General features: G+C 37.3%; 1 protein-coding gene across 5 annotated transcripts in view; it reads left to right on the top strand.

Moving 5' to 3' along the window:
* ARHGAP12 (Rho GTPase activating protein 12) overlaps positions 1–18108 on the top strand; it is a 139372-nt gene that overhangs the window by 87310 nt on the left and 33954 nt on the right. For 4 of the 5 annotated variants that reach the window (XM_075550328.1, XM_075550330.1, XM_075550331.1 and 1 more), the window contains 2 exons: positions 1715–1840; positions 5174–5248. In XM_075550328.1, coding sequence (XP_075406443.1) covers positions 1715–1840; positions 5174–5248 — 201 coding nt within the window. The remainder of the gene's footprint in view (positions 1–1714; positions 1841–5173; positions 5249–18108) is intronic. The other variant, XM_075550329.1, reaches the window with a different exon arrangement.

Below are 18108 nucleotides of genomic sequence, written 5' to 3' on the forward strand. Positions count from 1 at the left end.
GCTAGTCTCCCTGTGACCCTTCTGTAAGGGGATGTCCAGTTGCCCACAGATGGGCTTTGGTTCCCCAAGCTGCACTCCCCCTCATTCTCTATGGTGTGTGTGTGTGTGTGTTTTTTATCCCTTTGACACTTCATGATCACACAGGCTGGTGTGCTTCTTCCATGTGGGCTTAGTTACTTCTGAGCTGGATGATTGCTTGTTTACCTTCAAGCCTTTAAGACCCCAGATGCTACATCTTTTGATAGCCGGGCACCATAACTTTCTTCACCATATTTGCTTATGCACCCATTTGTCTTCAGCGGTTGTGTCGGGAAGGTGAGCATCATGGAATGTATAGGCATTATTCCTAAAGATAACCAAAACATTGAGTTCATGTAGATTTTAGAAGTAGAAGAAACCTTAAAAAAGAACTTACCTATGGCCTAATTTTTAATAATTAGTTAAAATTTAAAAATACTTCATTGGGGGCTCTTACATCTCTTATCATCCAGTGTGTCAAGCACATTTGCACATATGCCACCATCATCATTTTCAAAGCATTCTTTTCCCACTTGAGCCCCTGTTATCAGATCCCCATTTCTTCCCCCTCCCTTCCCTACCCACTTTCCTTCACACACCCTTGATAAGTTATAGATTACTATTCCGTATCTTATATCGTCCTCCATCGACCCTCCCCCAGCCTCATTTTTAAAAGTTTATTTTAATAGATCATTTTATTGGGGGGGGGGTGTGATCTTATAACTCTTGTCACAGTCCATCCATCGCTTCCATCAGGTGAATTTGTACATCTGCTGCCTTCCTTCTTTTCTAGACGTTGACTTTCTGTTGAGCCCTTGGTACCAGCTCCTCTTTTTTTGCTCCCCCTCCCCCACCCTCATAGCCCCGTGATAGATTGTACATTGTTATTACTTTCATATCTTACACTGACCGCCGTCTTCATCCCCCCGTGTTTCCTATTGTTCTGTCCCCTGGAGAGGGGTGTGTGGTTATGTGTCGATCACTGTGATTGGTTCCCTCTTTCTCCTTTCCTCTCCCTACTGTCCTCTACCCTTCTGGTATCACTAGTCCCACTCCTGTTCCTGGATTCTGTGTGTCATGAACTCCATTCTCTTATCTATAGCCGTGTACATGTTCCAGTCTAGTCTGAACTGAGAAGCAGCACTGGGATCATGCTAGTGGAGGGTGAGGAAGCCTCAAGGAACCAGAAGAATATAGTGTTTTTCATCAAGGCTTTACTGCACCCTGGTTGACTCATCCCTTCCCTGTGATCCCTCTATGGGGGGGGGATTGCTCCATTGTCTACAGATGGGCTTTGGATCTCGGCCCCAACCCCCCTCATTCTCAACAATATGTTTTTGTTTATTCTATGGCTTCATTTTATGTTAGGATAGTTACGGTTTATTCATATGAGCCTACTGTCAGCACCACGATGGCACTTTTATAGTTTGTTTCAGCCTCATAACAATTCAGTGAGAGAATGTTTCTGCTATTTCTGTTTTATAATTGAGGAAGTATCGGCTTAAGGAGATTAAACTTTTTGCCAACGAGAACATAGTTGTATCTAACACCAGTGTGCATGATCTTGCCAGTTGTTACAGTGCTGGTTGAAGATGAAAAGCTAAGGCTAGAAAACTGACAATACTGTAATAGGATGAACTTTGTGAAAGTCTTGTGTTGTTTCTGTTATTTATGAGGTCTGTTTTGTTCTCTTCAGTACAATGCTTCATCCCAGCAGCAAAGGGAAATAATTAAAAGTAGGAGCCTGGACAGGCGGCTACAAGAACCAATAGTATTAACAAAGTGGAGACACAGCACCATTGTATTAGACACCAATGACAAGGTAGGACTTTCTCAGAAATTTGTTGACAATTTTATAAGTTCTTTGTATGTTATATTGTATAATGAACTCTAGCCATTTGTACTAACTAATATAGCTCATTGCATGGTAGTGTTACTGATTGTTATGATTTGTTCTTTGATAAAATATTTTGTTATAAATCAGTTGAAGTTTTTTATTTGCATATGTGCTGAACTATAACTTTTCCCATATTTCTCCTTTGCAGAACCTCATAGCTTGGTGATCATTCTTATATTGTCTTTAGCATCAACTTATGGAGAAAGTTTTTGTTTTGAAAATGTTTGATTATTTTTTTTCACAATTGCTTAATGATAAACACATTGATAACATTTCAGCCTAATAACCTACACCCTTTTTTTGTGGGGGGGGGGCAGGCGTATGAGGGAGGGCTGGTGTACTGCATTTAAAAGTTACATTGGTTTTCCCTTTGATTTGTCTTCAGTCTGTAGGAGGCTTTGTAGTGAGTACATCTAATTATTTCTCCCCATCCCAAAGATGATTGGAATCCTTACTCCCTCTCCTTCAACACTTTAAACCACTTCCTGAAAAACATCAAAGTGCTTTATCAATCTGACAAGGAATGTGCTCTCTCTCAGAAGGAAATAAAGTGTGGTGGGAACATCAGAATGGGCAGACCATAAGCTCTTAACTCTTCAAGCAGTTGTATCTGTTACATAGGGGCTTTAGTTTGAGGCTGGGCAGGAAAATAGTGCGAATTTGAGGACTATCAGACATAGTAATGTGACAGTGTGGTAACACCCCAAAATGACATTCTTTCACAAAGATACTGTCACTGAAGAACCTTTTTTACTTTTTTTACTCTTTTACCATAATTAATAGATTTGACGTATTTTTCTCACATATTTTTTAATGAAACAGAATGAACTCCCCGAAGCCATACTTATCTGAGTGTGAATAATTTCAGTCATAAATCTCTTTAAACTTCTCTGAACTGACCCATGAAAACAAGTATATTTTCTTTAGTACTGCAAGTGACTACAAAATTGGTCTTTGTTGAATTACAAGATTGGATTTTGTGCAGTTGTATAAATAATCTTGATAAAATTTATAAAATGGATAGTCTAATAGTTAAAGTAGTATATTAATTTCTAGTTTCTATTCCGTAAAGTTGTTATGCAGTTGAATAGTGTATATACAAAGAATATTCAATTAAAGTTGTATTTAAAAATATGTTAAACTTGAAAATGTTAGGATTGAGATTAATCTAGGAAGAGACGATTCCTGGAATTTTTAATTAGGACAATTTCCATAAATTCAGTATATCCAGAAGGTTCTTAAATAATCATATATAGTGCCTAGGGTAAAATCAGTTAAGAACAAGGATGTTAAGTGTGGTGATGGGGTATTAAAATTTTTTTACTCCTTTTCAATCCCTCTTGAAACTCACTTCTTTCTATTGCGTAGAATAATTTACATGAACTTCTTAATACTTTTATTTATTTTTTGGTGTGATTATTTCCAAGTTGTAGTAACATGTTTTTTTTAGAATAGAGATTTACTGTTTTTAGTAAGACTTTTTTTCTTCACTTTCCTCTTTAAAAATGAATCCATTGGTAATTGCTTTACTAAGTAAATTTACCTATTTATTATCATCGCCTAAAATATACTTTCTTAAGAAAGGTTATTTGCAGTCTTTGAAGTTATAAAAGAGGGACTATATCAGAAACAAATTAGCTTGATAATATGTGGTACGGGGCAAGATGTGTAAAACTTGAAGTTTAATCAAAGAAACCTAGTATTGTATAGCAAATAAGATGACATTGACCCTAATTCAGTTGTCAGATAACCTTGGAAGAGGTTGATGTGTATGTGTGTGTGTGTGCTTATGTCTGGTTTTTACAAAAATGAAATCATAGATATATAAGAAATACATATTCACATATATTTATAAATAAATACAAATAAATGCAAACTAATTTCTTATTTATAATAATTTTTATATAAATTATTCCTCTATATAGTTTTTTTTCTACAGGACTGCTAAATGCTATGGGGAAACTAATAATTTTATTCAATAACATGTTTTGTGGGTTCCTCCTTTTCCAAGATACTTTTAATTTAGTTGAACCCTCTTTTCAAGTGAGCACATTTTGAAAAAGGAAGCATCTGAAACTGTCAGAAATGAGTAGAATTTGAGCTTTTTTTGTCCAATGGACAAGTGCTTGGTTGCTAACTGAAGTTGGCAGGTTGAATCCACCAGTCTCCTGTCGGGAGAAAGATGTCGCAGTTTGCTCTCATAAAGTTTCAGCCTAAGAAGTTCTCTGAGTCATTCAGAATCAGAATCAACCTGACAGTATACAACAATAAACAGAAATTTAGACATTAACACGATTTATTTATTGTAAAGATATTTTTATATGATTTTAATATTTTCTTGAGTAATAGTACTTACGGTCTTGGGGAGGGCTTGGGGTAATATGATGGTTAATATTGGCCTTGGTTGTTTGATTTGTAAGCTTGTCCTTTACAAGGTTTTCCCTGTATATTTTTATTACAATGTAGGTAGAGTTTCTGTTTTATAAATCCTATGGAATTTAAATGGAGAGGTAGGCTGTTTAGGCAAAAATAAAAATTGATTTTTTGGCCTTATCTTCCATGAAATAATCTTTTAAATATTTTGTAATAGAAATATATGTTTTAATATTGATAAAGAATTGCTAAAATTATTCATTTGCTTTTATAATCTTAAAGAGTTATGAATAAAAGTTATTTTAAAAAATGATTAACCCTTAAATTTGATTTCTAACTTGCATAATATGTTGTTAATTTCTAGTCATTAGAAAGTTAGCTATGAATTATGTTTTATACTAATAATAGTTTAATTCTTAATGTAGCTGTCGACTTAAATAGATTTCTTCTGGCAGTTCCCAAGTCATTTTTATAACTAATGATAGATACTCATTTCCATCAGATCAAGAGCAAATTAATATAGTGACTATTACATATTTGTCCACAAGCTCTTAGATTTTTACCTGTTTTAAGTATAGTTGATGCACCCTGAGTTAACATTTTAAAGCAACATGTGTAATTCATTTTGAATTATGGTATAATGATAAATGTAGTACTTAAAATTCACTGTAAATGGTATAGAAGATACCACCAGTATTATAACCTTTTTAAAATATCTGAATTTTAAAAATTAGTTTATAGTATCAGTTACTAAGCTCACCGTGGAAGGAAAACCTAGAAGAAAAGAATTTTCTTAGCATCCCATCTTAAGCTCTCTCACTGTGAGTAGAGGGAGAAATACAATTAATAAAATAGAGTAACGTTTTCATTACTTATTTCTTATAGGAATCTCCAACTGCCTCAAAACCCAGCTTTCCTGAAAATGAGTCTCCTCCCTCTTCACCAAAGCACCAAGATACAGTTAGTATGATAGAAGCGGGTAGTGTTATTATAGTCCAGTTACTTGAATCAATAAGTAAATAAATTAATAAGTTACTTTTCTCTAATGCTTAACTACTTTGGAGCTTCTATTAAAGTTCATTGTTTTGTTTTTTAATCATAATAGGTTTAAATTAAAAATCAGGTTCTATTATTTTAAAATGACCCCTTTTGTTCTAAGTAGGATATCTTAAAGTTATTAATTTACAGACCAAATTTGTAAGCTGACAAATTTATAAATATAAAAATTCCCAGAGAATACTACATATACTTACCTGTTTTCCCTGTGGCCAGCAGTTTAAAGGTAAGAAGTTTCCGTGTGGCCAGCAGTTGAAAGGCATTTCCCTCCTCCTCCAGGAGCTCAGACACCTGTTTTGGTGTCTGAACTCTGAACTAGTTGTCCGTTGCCCAACCCCTGCCAGGTAAAGAGAGGAGATAAATTGATGCCACTGGAAAGTTTTCTTTACACTAAGAAACCTCCAAATGCCTACTTTGGTGAAAATTTGTGTGATCTCTGTATTTGAATTTTCTTCTAGTCTTTCCTCTGAAAGTGGCTTCCTTTAAAGGCTTTCAATGGCTTCTCTTTCATGTGGAATGAAGACTAAAGCCAAGACCTCTCGATTGCCTCTCAGCCTCATTTCATACACTGTTATCTCTTCCCCCACGGTGTCCTTCTAAGTAGACTGCCCTTCCCTAAGTCCTTACAGAGGTATGCTTTTCAATTCATGGTCTTTCTCTTTGTTCTTCTTGCCCATTGGAACACTTCCTCTCCCACATCTGCACTTAGTTTCTTCTTTTTAAAAGTTTACTTACCATATATACTCGAATATAAGCCGACCCAAGTATAAGCCGAGGTACCTAATTATTACCTGGGAAACCAGAAAAACTGATTGACTTAAGTATAAGCCTAGGGTTGAAAATGCAGAAGCTATTGATGAGTTTTAATAATCAAAAAATAAAATTACTAAAAATTGAGACATCGGGGTAATGTATTTAAATATTTATTTTAAATAAAAAACATAAATAAAAGGACAAGTCATTTAACATTAGTAAACCAGCACAGTAAGTGGAAAATAGATTCAACAAAAACAATAAGGTATCAACAATAATACCTTAAGAGTACTATTCCCTGACCTCAATCAGCAACCAAGCTAAAATGCAAAGTTAAAATCCTTCAAAACTGGATTCTTCATCATCATCCGTATCCCAGTGCACAGCTTCAGCTGTTGTGAGGTCATCATAGACGCTGTCCTCACTGAGATTGCCATCATCACCATCACTGCTGTCATTTTCATATAAAACGCAGTCTTCACTGCCATCCACAGTATTACTAATACTACATTTCTGGAAGGCACGTCGCACCATGTCTTCTGAAATGTCTTACCATGCATCTCGAACCAACTTTGCTATTAACTCTGTCAGGCTTCATGGGATTTCCTTTCTGTTAGTCGGGGTTGACCAGATGACTTCCATTCTTGCCACATCCTTTGCACACGGTCTTTAAAAGGCTTATTCAAAGACAGCTAGGATGGGTCTGATTGGTTAGATGCGAGTAAATAAACATTCAAAGCCCAGCAGTGTCAGTGGGGCTTTGAATGAACAACTGAGAAACTGCAATCACCCGCGAGATAACGAGCCCTCGTCCTGTTACCTTGGGGGGGCCCCAGCGAGATGTCATACCTCGCTGGGGTACCACTGACCCATGCATAAGCCGTAACCAGTTTTCAGCACATTTTTTGTGCTGAAACACTCGGCTTATACACGAGAATATACGGTAGTTAACTTTTGTTCACGTATTAGGGCTTAGTACAAACTCGACTTCCTCAGAAAACTTTAATCCTCTAATTAGATCAGGTTTCTTCATAGCAAGTACATACAATAGACTGTTATCATTACTTGTATCTCATAGAAATTTCCAGTAGACCCAAAACAGCAACTTTTAAGGGCAGAGCAGAAGTAGAGTTTCCCCAGGACCTATTGTTCAGTGAATATTTGTTGAATTAATCAGTGGAACTTTCTTAAGCTCTAGAAAACACAAACATCGTTATTTTCCTTGTTTTATGAGACTAGCATAGACTTGTTTATTAGGATATTTCCAGTTTCTTAGAGGAAAATGTTTTCTTTTAGCTACCCATACTGTTCTGCTTTTCTGACTTTTTGTGTTCCTTAACCCAGCATGTCTTTATGGTTCACCTCACTTACTGTCTGTGCTTCCTTCTGGCAGGACTCAGCCAGCTCCTCCTGCCTGGGGAGGCTTTGACTTCAACACATGAAGACTAAATCCTATACCTTTTCAAGACATATTCCTTGATATTTTTTTTCTTTTTTCCCTACAGTTTTATTGACATAAAATTTATGTACCATGCAATTCAGTGTTTTTTTTAATTTAATGTTTTAAATGTAATTTTAAAAGAGTTAAACATTCATCACCACCATCAACTTTTGAACATTTCTTCATGCTTGTATCCATTTTTATGATCTCCCATTTACTGCACCACCTCCCCTGCCACAGCCCCGAGAAACTGTTAGTCAAGTTACTGTCTCTATAGATTTCTGCACCCTGAGTTTCTTATAAAGTAAATCTTACCAAAAAGACCCCCACAACAACAGCAAAACAAAACATAGAAAAACCTCAATCCAAAAGAAAGCAGAGAATAATAAAAACTTAACATATTAGAAAATGGGTCAAATGAGCAAACAAATGGTAAGATGTTAAATTGTAACCTAGCTGTATCTGCAGTGGGCACTCTGCTGGTGTACTGGTTACAAGTTGGGCGGTAGTCCGCAAGATCCCATGTTTGAAACCACAGCCACTCCTCGGGAGAAAGATGGGGTTTTCTGATCCTGTAAAGAGTTACAGCTTCCCCGAGGTGACATTCAACTGGCTGTTTCAGGCCACGGGCTTTTTCTCCTAGAACCATGGCCCAGTTTATCCGTGACCTGGTGGGGAAGGCCCTGGGGGTGGTGAAAGCTGCTGTGACTTAATTCCCCTCGATTGGCCACATGTTGGCACTATGCCAGGGTGGAGCTGGTCCCTCCACCTCCTGCCTAGATACCTGCAGCTAGTCAGAGGCTGTAAAAACAGTCAGTCGTGCTAAGACTGGTGGCTTCAAACAGCTCACAGTTCAGGCAACTCTGCTGAATGGTTTGGTGGCCACTGAAGTGTGGATGAGGTTTTATATTAGCGAGATGATAGGCAAACGAGGCATCATTGGCTATGATGTTTGAAGACCAGTCTTTAACATCTGATTATATTTGGTTGGCTATTTGAGTTTTCTTGGACCATGTATGGATCAGTCTACTCTAATTAAATAGATCATCTTTAAAATAAAAAAAAGAAAGAGAGAGAGAGCTACAGTCCCGGAAACTCACAGTTCTACCTGCCATAGCATCCCTTTGAGCTGGTGTCGGTTCCCTGGCAGTGAGGTCTTTTTGTTTTTCTGTTTTATTTCTGCAGTAATCTGCTTTCCAGTACACTGTCTAAGGATAAGAGTATTCACACCTTTGGTCACTGAACCAAGGAAATCTATGGAATCTTAGTCCACCTGTGGCCCTCTACATGAATTTTGGGCTTTCACTGTCATCCAAAGCCTTCTGCAAACTCAGATTTTAAACTCTTAATACAATCCCTTCCTCTGTTGTTACTCAGTGAATGTGAGGTGTTTTTTTTTTTAATTTTTTAAAAATTTTAACAATTTATTGGGGCTGATACAATTCTTTTCACAGTTCATACATATACATACATCAGTTGTATAAAGCACATCTGTACAGTCTTTGCCTTAATAATTTTTTTCTCTTTTCTTCTTTTACATTTTATTAGGGACTCAAACAACTCTTACCACAATCCATACATATACATACATCAATTGTATAAAGCACATCCATACATTCCCTGCCCCAATCATTCTCAAGGCATTTGCTCTCCACTTAAGCCCCTTGCATCAGGTCCTCTTTTTTTTCCCCCCTCCCTCCCCATTCCCCCCTCCCTCATATGCCCTTGGTAATTTATACATCGTTATTTTGTCATATCTTGCCCTATCCGGAGAGGTGTTTCTTCTTGCCAAACTATCTCGGCATAATTTCCATGTGTTCTTTATTTCTGAGCACCCAAGTTACTTACTGTATTGATTGGTGTATAGGTTATTTCACATACTCCGCTCTCCCTACTAAGCTTTAAACTCTCTCACTGATTAGGGTCTCTGTTTCTACTTTTGATCTTTTTAAAAACTAGGTCATCTTGGACTCATGGCTCCCTCTGATGCCCAGTGTACGCAACTTGCCGTGTCAGTGTTTCTGCTCAGTTTCTTCTTTTTAACCCCTAACCATCAGGTGAAAAAATGAACAGCTTTCTTTATTCTACCTGAGAGCATTCTGTTTTTACATGGACACACAATTTTCCTTGCCCCCTGGAATGCTCCTCTTCCATTCTTTTCTGAACCTCCATGTGAGACTTGCACCCTCTTCCATTTTTTACGACCCTTGTTCTGAGTTGCTGCCTGGCCTTTTTGTCTTTTACACTCATGGACTTTTCATTTGTTTTTTCCTCTCTCCTAATTAACATAAGATTAACCTATCCCTTTTCCTTGTGATTCAGAATCTTAGGGCTGATAAGATTTAGTGATAAGAAACTGCAAATTTCAAAGTGAAAAAAACCCCAAATAATACTATATCAGTGATAGCAGTCTGATAGCACCTTCAAGCTCTGAATTGCTCATCTACCTCTTTAATCTCTTCCAATCAACCAGAGCCTATCTCGCTGTACAAATTGAGAACATGTTCATTTTTCTTACAGTATTTTATTGCCAGTTTCCATATGTATTACTATTTTCATAACCCCTTCTTACATATACATCAGGGGGTACCCCCTAAAAAACAACAAAAAGAAAAGCTCGCTTGGGAATGGTCTCTCTGGTCACAGGGAATTTTTTTGTAAAAGCAGTTTTGCTCAAACCTCATTATTTGTGAAGGCTGATTTAAGAGAACAGCCTGCAGGCGTGAAGTTTTGCTTCTTGCTCAGGAAAAATGCTGCAGAAACTGTTGTGATGTTGAACACAGCTTATAATGACAACGCTGTAGGAAAACTCGTGTACAAGTGGTTTTCTCATTTCAAAACAGGTGAAATGTCGATTGATGACAAACCTCATTCTGGACGGTCTCTATTCTGTCCATGTCCCCAAACAGACAAAAATGTCGACTCAGTGCATTTGGAGTTTGTTCCACCAGGTCAGACTATTAATCAAGCTTTCTATTTAGAGGTTCTGAAAAGGTTGTGTAATAGTGTGCGTCCCAAAGCCTGCTTTGTGGCGGATGGGGGACTGGTTTTACCACCAGGACAACGACCTGCTCACGGAGCCATCTTAGTGCACCAGTTTTTGGCAAAAAACAGCATGGGTCTCTTGCCCACACACCTTACTCGTCAGACCTTGCCCCATGCAGCTTCTTTTTGTGTCCACAATGCAAAGGGACATGGAAAGACAGCGATCTGCCGGTGATGTAAAAATTGACGGAAGTGTTGTCAGCTCTCCAAACAGATGAGTTTGGAAAATGTTTCCAAGAATGGAATCGCAGATTTGACCAATGTATTAAGTGTAATGGAGTACTTGGAAGATGATAAGGTTGCTGTGTAAAAAAAAAATTTAATACATAGCTTTCTTGGGGGAGAGGGTAAATTTTTAAAATTCCATTTTTGAAGGGGTACCCCTTCTTTTGTGTGTGTGTAAAATATACTTTTGCACAGTATAGCTACATATATGAATTAAGTAGGCTTTTCTGGGGTGTTGTAAAATTATAACCTAATCTCTAGCTGTCACAAGACACCTACGCAAACAGGCATTTTTGAGTCTCAAGTTGACACAGTGACCAAAACATTGATTGGACTCAAACGCTGCAGTGATTGTGGGGATGACGCAGGACCAGGCAGTGTTTTGTTTTGTTATATGTAAGGTAATTATGAATTGTCTTGAGTGCAGATTACCAATTACTGAATTAAGTTTTAGAATATATAAATAAATTGGAAACTTGAGCTTATGGTGTTAAAATATATTACTGTTTTGGAGAAGAGTAGATTTCAACACTTTCTCCAACAAACAAATTTACTGATTTATTTTCATTGGGTATACTATCCTAGAGCCTTTTATTTTAAACTTAAAAATATATATAGAACACAGCATTGCCAGTTCAGCATTTTGGAGCTGTGAAATTTAGTGATAGCAGCTACAGTGGTCATGTTTATTTTTAATTAAAAATTTTTTTTCAGTGGTCATGTTTTACAACCATAATTATTACCCAATTGCCCACTACCATAGATAGAAACTCAGTGCCTCACACCTTTAAAAACATTATTTTAGTTTCTAACATTTTTATAACAGTAATTCTTTAAAAATTTTTTGAGGTAAAATTCAGATAACATAAAAAGAACCATTTAAAAGTTAACAATTCAAAGGCAGTTAACTAGCTTTGCAGTTTGATGCAGCTGTGAGCTCTAGATAGTTTTAAGACATCTTCAGCAGCCCCAAAGGAAACCTGTGCCAATGAGGCAGGTACTGCAGCCTCCCCATTCTCAACAAACTTGTAACCACTTCCTGTCTGTCCAAACTTTCATCCTGTATGCTTCTCTTCTTATCACTATAGTATTGTGCAGTTTACCTATCTTGCACACACAAAAAAATCTTGATTAGTGTATCATTATAACTGAAGATAGGGATGTTGATCTGGTACATTATTGTTGTTAGTCTAAATTGGGAAATGTTTCTTTTGCAAAATATGAATGCAAACTTGATTGGAAATTCTGAATCCAGCTAAGTGATTATGAAATTGTGCCATTGCCCCCAGATGACTTCATAGAATTGAAATTTTGTTATTGTCTTGTTTGTTAGGATGGGATTACTGTAATCCTTTTAAGCAAAGCTGTACTTTAATTGTCTTTTTCATTTAGTTGCTTGATTTTATTTCATACTTGTTTATTCTGCTATTTTTTAATATAAAGTTGGCTTTGAAGTGTTAAAATATATTTAGATGGGAATTTTCATGTATTTTCGAAGTTATCATTGTAAGCCACATCCCCCCCCCCCCATGGCCAATTTTGAATCATTAAATAGAGAAAGTACACCAAGTAGTATGAAATAGTCTAAGTAATTTCCCCACATTTTGCACCTATATTACCACTAACAGTTGCCTTCAAGTCAGTTCCATCTCGTGGTCAACCCCATGTGTGTCAGTAAAATTGTATTCCTTAGGGTTTCCAGGCCTGTTTTCTTGCCTATGGGTAGACCCAAACTTTCAGCATTTCTGGTAGCAGCTGCATGCATTCACCATTTTCACCCTACAGGGGCTCCCTCATCTGTCTATATCATCCACTTTTATGTCAAAATTTAAAACTTACGTGTTTAAAAACTTAAAAGCTTCCCCCCCTTCCTCTAACCTTGCTTTGTATTTAATTCTTATGATAATACTGTTAACTTGTTAGTTAATTCATTCAGGAAATATTTATGTTGCACCAACTGCATATTAGATGCAGCACTAGACACTAGCTGTGTATTGATAAACACAGCAGATATCCCAACATGAGACCTAATGGAGTTGACAGTAAATTGATATGTAGTTACCATAATTTATATGTAGTATGTGTTTTGCATTACATGCAATGAGAAAAAGAATGGGGCAGTGATAGAGAATAATGGACAGGGGGGAAACATCTACTTAAAGTGACTAGGGAAAGCTTTCTCCTGAAAGTGGCATCTTAGCTGTGATCTACTGAGTTGCTCAAGCTACCACATATGTCCTCTTACATCCAATCCCTGTTTGTTTTATCTTCTTAAGACCAAACGTGGCTCCTCTGCACACAGTTTCTGTCACTGGCCTGGCCAAGCTTTCGCCATCACTATGTTAATAGGAGTTTTTTTAGTTGGTTCTTACCGTACTTTCTTCTAACTCAAAACTCACTGCCACTAAGTAGATTCTGACTCAGAGGGACCCCATAGGACAGAGTGGAACTGCTCCTGTGGGTTTCCAAGACTTGAAATTTTGACAACAGTAGACAGCTTCATCTTTCTCCCATGGAGCAGCTAGTGGGTCTGAACCACCGACCTTGTGGTTAGTTCAGTGCCATCAGAGTGCCTTATCCTTTCTTAGTGTATGCTACTCTCCACCCTTCTCTTTTCCCAAGGCTGATTAAGCCCCTTCAGGATTTAAAACAAACCACAAGCCCTCCTTAGTAGGTAATACAAGATACTCCTTCCTACACCTCTGACACATTTCCTTTTCTTAAAATTTTCTTTTTCATTGTACTTTAGGTGAAATTCTACAGAGGAGATGAGTTTTCATCCAGTAGTTTGCACACATCGTTCCATGTCATTGGCTGCATTCCCCACATGTTAGCTCTCTCCTCAGTTGCTCCCTTGGGTTCTCACCTTTTTTCCATCTGAAATGTCTACCCTTCTCATCTTTGCTTTTTGGAACATATCCTTTTGATTTCATATAGTTCATTAGCCAAAGGAACACATTCATCTTGGGTTTGTTGTTTTTAAGGAGCTTATTATTTGGCAAAAAGTCTCCTGGAATGGCTTCACTTCCTGATGAGAAAGCTGTCTTAGAAGCATAGTTTCTGGCGTTCCCCGAGTCTCTCTCAGGTCAGTAAGGCTGGTATTTTTTGTGAATTGGATTTTTTCCTCTATGTTTTTCTCCTTGATCTTCTGTTGTAATCTCAGTTGTAACGGACCCCATCCAATTCTTCTGTTCTTGAGGTCATGCAGGTTGTGTTTCTTGTGGTCCATTAGTCATTTGGATCACTTGCTCCCTTGAGTCTTTGCTTTCTGGACTCAATTTTGTTCCAGGCAGGAAGTGACTAGAAGGTTGTATCTGAGTTGGTCTCTTGTAAGACTCTGCTCATCAAAATAGGATATAGGCCCTTGTTTGGGGGATCTGTGTTCTGCCAATTAGTGTAGGTGTCCTTGAATCTCTATGGCCCTTTGCCTTCATGCTTGGGAACTTCATCCTGTGAAGTGTTTGCTTGTGTTTGAGACATTTTCATGATTGTGCCCCTGTATGCTTTATTGTCTATATTAATGTTTTCTACAATTGCATATGCAGAAACATACACACCAAACCCTTATCTCTAAGTGTGTGTGTTCCCGACACTCTTCCACACCCCTATACATGCTTATTTACCTGTTTCCATTTGTAAATTATTGTTATTAGTATTGTAGGCTTATCTACTCTATAATAATTATTATAGTTGATTATTATTCAGTAGCTTCCTTTGCCTTGGTCATGTTGTGCTCTCCCCATGTTGAGTATTGTCTTTCCCTTCACCGTCATGAACTCTTATCCAGTGGACTCCACTCCCATGGCAATGGCAGTGAGGTGGTTGTTGTTTGGTTCTGTCTCGTTGGTAGTTTTCCCTTCTGTCATCCCTAGTAACCTTAAAAGAATATTTTGTTGTTGATTTTTTCCCTTTGTGCATTCTTATTTTTTATGGTTTCTCATACAATATTTTCCCTTTTATGATTGACTTATTTTACTCAATGTAATGTCTTCCAGATCCATCCCTGTTGTGAGGTGTTTCCCTGATGTAATTCATTGCACCACAGTATGCTTGTCCAGTCTCTCATTGATGGACACTTAGGTTGTTTCCATTGTCTTGTTGTGAAGGATGCTACAATGAACATTATGTCTATTCGTGTTACGACTCTTACTACCTCAGGGTATATGCCAAGGAGTAGAGTTGCTGGATTATGTGGTAGTTCCTTTTTTTAGCTCTTAAAGGAAACGCCATTTTCCCATGTACTTTGTGCAAGAGTTTTAATCTCCCTGCAACATCACCAACATTTGTTATCTCCTGACTTGTGTTTCTTTGATTAGTGTCCTTATTTTTCAGGTGAGATGATATCTCATTGTAGTTTAGATACGCACCTCTCTAATGACTGAGGATTTCATCTCACCATGTGTTTGTTACCTGCTTGAATGTCGTTTTGTGATGTGTCTGTTTATTTCTTTTGTTTATTTTTATATTGGGTTGTTTTTCTTTCTGTAGTGAAGGTGTTGAGGTTTTCTGTATATTCTGTTAGTCAGACCCATGTCGGATGATAAACCATTGCCTAAAATTTATTCCCGGTTTGCAGGTTTCCTTTTTACCCTTTTGGAGAAGTCTTTTTTTTTTTTTTTTTTAACATTTTATTGGGGGTTCTTGCAGCTCTTACCACAATCAGTACATACATCCATTGTGTCAAGCATATTTGTGTATATGTTGCCATCGTCATTTTAAAAACATTTTCTTTCTACTTGAGCCCTTGGTATCAGCGTATTTTCCCCCTGTCCCCACCCTCCCTTCTTCATAACCCTTGATAATTTATTAAAATTTTTTTCATGTTTTACACCGACCACTATCTCCCTTCACCCACTTTTCTGTTGTCGGTCCCTCTGGGAGGAGGCTATAGGTAGATCATTGTGATTGGTTCCCCCTCTCTCGATCCACCTTAGAGAAGTCTTTTGATGAACATAAGTTTCTAATTTTTAAGAGAGCCTTCTTGTGCATATTAAGTTATGTTTGGTGTTTATACCGTCTAGAAGACGTGATGTGTTGGGCGCTAACAGATTAGCAGTTTGAAACCACCAGCTTTTCCGCAGGAGAGAGATGAGGGTCTCTCCCACAGTGGAGAGTTACCGTCTTAGACAGCCACCGAGGCAGGTCTGCCCTGCTCTGTAGGGTTGCTATCAGTTAAAATGGACTTCGATGGCAGTGAGTTTTTTTGTTTAAATTAGGGTTCCTAGCACTGTCTCTGTTTTTTCTTATGGTTTTTGTAGTTTTAGGTTTCATCTTTAAGCCTTTAATCCCTTTGACGTTCCTTTCTGTGTATGGTATGAAATATGGGTTCTGTTTTCATTTTCAGCAGATAGACACCATTTGCTAGAGAGACCGTTTGCTCCCTATTTGAAGGATTTTGACCTTGAGTTGACGATCAGCTGTCCGTGCTTGAATAGATTCCTATTCTTTTCTTGGTGTTTTCCTGCCTTACCAAGAATTTTAAATTTAAAAGAGCTTAAACACTCCTAAATTTGATATGTAGTCTATTTTCTGTGTATTTATACTGCATGTTGTTCACCCTTGGCCCTTTCGCTCCTTTTTGCTTCTTACACTTTGCTCACCTGTTAAGTTCAGCCTTCTGATTTTCTTTTTCCCTCCAGATTGAATTAGTTTCTCTGTGCCCCTGGTGGAGTCAGGTATGCACAGTTACGTATGCATGGGTCTCTCGTAGTACTTGCCAAGCTGTGTGATACTGTTTCCTGTGCTTGTACTTTGTAATGTAACAAATCTTGTTCTTATTTCATGTTCAAATTAGAGTACTTACTACTTACAGCATTGATACTTGGGTTTTGGTCCATGTGGAGATTGGGTGAAAATTCTGGACCCTCTCTTGAATGATGCACTTATACAAGCAATTTTGTTCTAGTTTTGCCTGTTCATTGACCATCTTTATAATATTTCTCAGCTGTCTGTCCTTAGTACTATCTTCTCCATTTGTCGTCCTGATCCAGTATCTGTATGACCTGCCTCTTTTTCCACCTTTGATATTTTTAATGGGATAAGTCTCACCTGGTGTTTTCTGAGATAGCTAGTGCCCACCCACTAAGATGAGTGTTGCTTAGTTCCTACGTCATTGGTAGGGATTGTACAGCAAGAATGTTCTTTACTGTAATCTGCATACTTATAACTGTGTATGTGCTGTAGAAGCACCTGTCAGCTTTCGAGATAAATACCAGACTTTCATTTCTGAAATCTAACACTAAATTTATGATTTAATTGCAGTGAAACTTCAGCAAATTCACCAAATTCCTAGTATACCAGAAGTATGAATAAGCACTAGAGTTTGTATTGGCTTTGTCTGTGACTGAGTTTTTATCAGACCAGGCAACATTTTCAAGCATATTATAGATACTATAGGAAAAGTATATAATATTCCATTTATGTTCCATATTAGGTAGATCTCCCATCCCAAAAAAAGTGCAAGAAAGAAGCTAAATATGAAGGATAAGTAGTCTGAGAAATTATGAATTGAGGATTTGTATTTTGTGTGTGTGAGAGAGATGATCAGTTTATAGTAAGTTTTGTTGTATGTTATGTCCATGCAATGCTTACTAATATTGATTATTATGTATAGACACTGACTTTATTTTGATTAATTTCATTTGAATATAGGAAACATCAATCACAATGCTTCATTAATTCAGTGATAACATTTATTTTAGTACAGTGGCTTTTACCTTTGTGTGCTTCGATAGAGCTTGTATTGTTTTAGACATTAGCTGGATAATCTGGTTTGTCCAGAGCCCAACTCTCTATTGATAATATGCTTACTGAAGCACATAGTGCGTTTTCATTGCCATAGTCAGGTCAGGTGTATGTATAGTACCAGTTACCTTTGACTAATGTATTAACCACGGTTACTGCAATTTTTTTAACATATCCTGGCCTTGAAGATTAGTTTACTAAGTGTTTTCTTACACTAATACATATTGTAAAATAACAGCAAATCTAATATTTTGTTTTCTTTTTCATTTTTTCAAATCATTGGGGCTCATACAACCCTTATCACAATCGATACATATATCAATTGTGTAAACCACAGTTATACATTTGTGGCCCTCATCATTCTCAAAATTCGCCTTCCTCTTGGGTTCCTGGAATCAGCTCCTCATTTTCCCTTTTTCCCGTCCCCTCCCTCCTTGTTTTCTTTTTCATAGCAGCATATCTCTTTCTTTGAACAGGAACACAAATAATTCTCTACTACTGTTTTGGTGGCATTCCTTTGACAATCTAATTGGCTGGGAGAGTACCTAATGGATAC

This window comes from Tenrec ecaudatus, chromosome 5 (genome assembly GCF_050624435.1).
Source record: "Tenrec ecaudatus isolate mTenEca1 chromosome 5, mTenEca1.hap1, whole genome shotgun sequence".
Classification (NCBI taxonomy): Eukaryota; Metazoa; Chordata; class Mammalia; order Afrosoricida; family Tenrecidae; genus Tenrec; species Tenrec ecaudatus.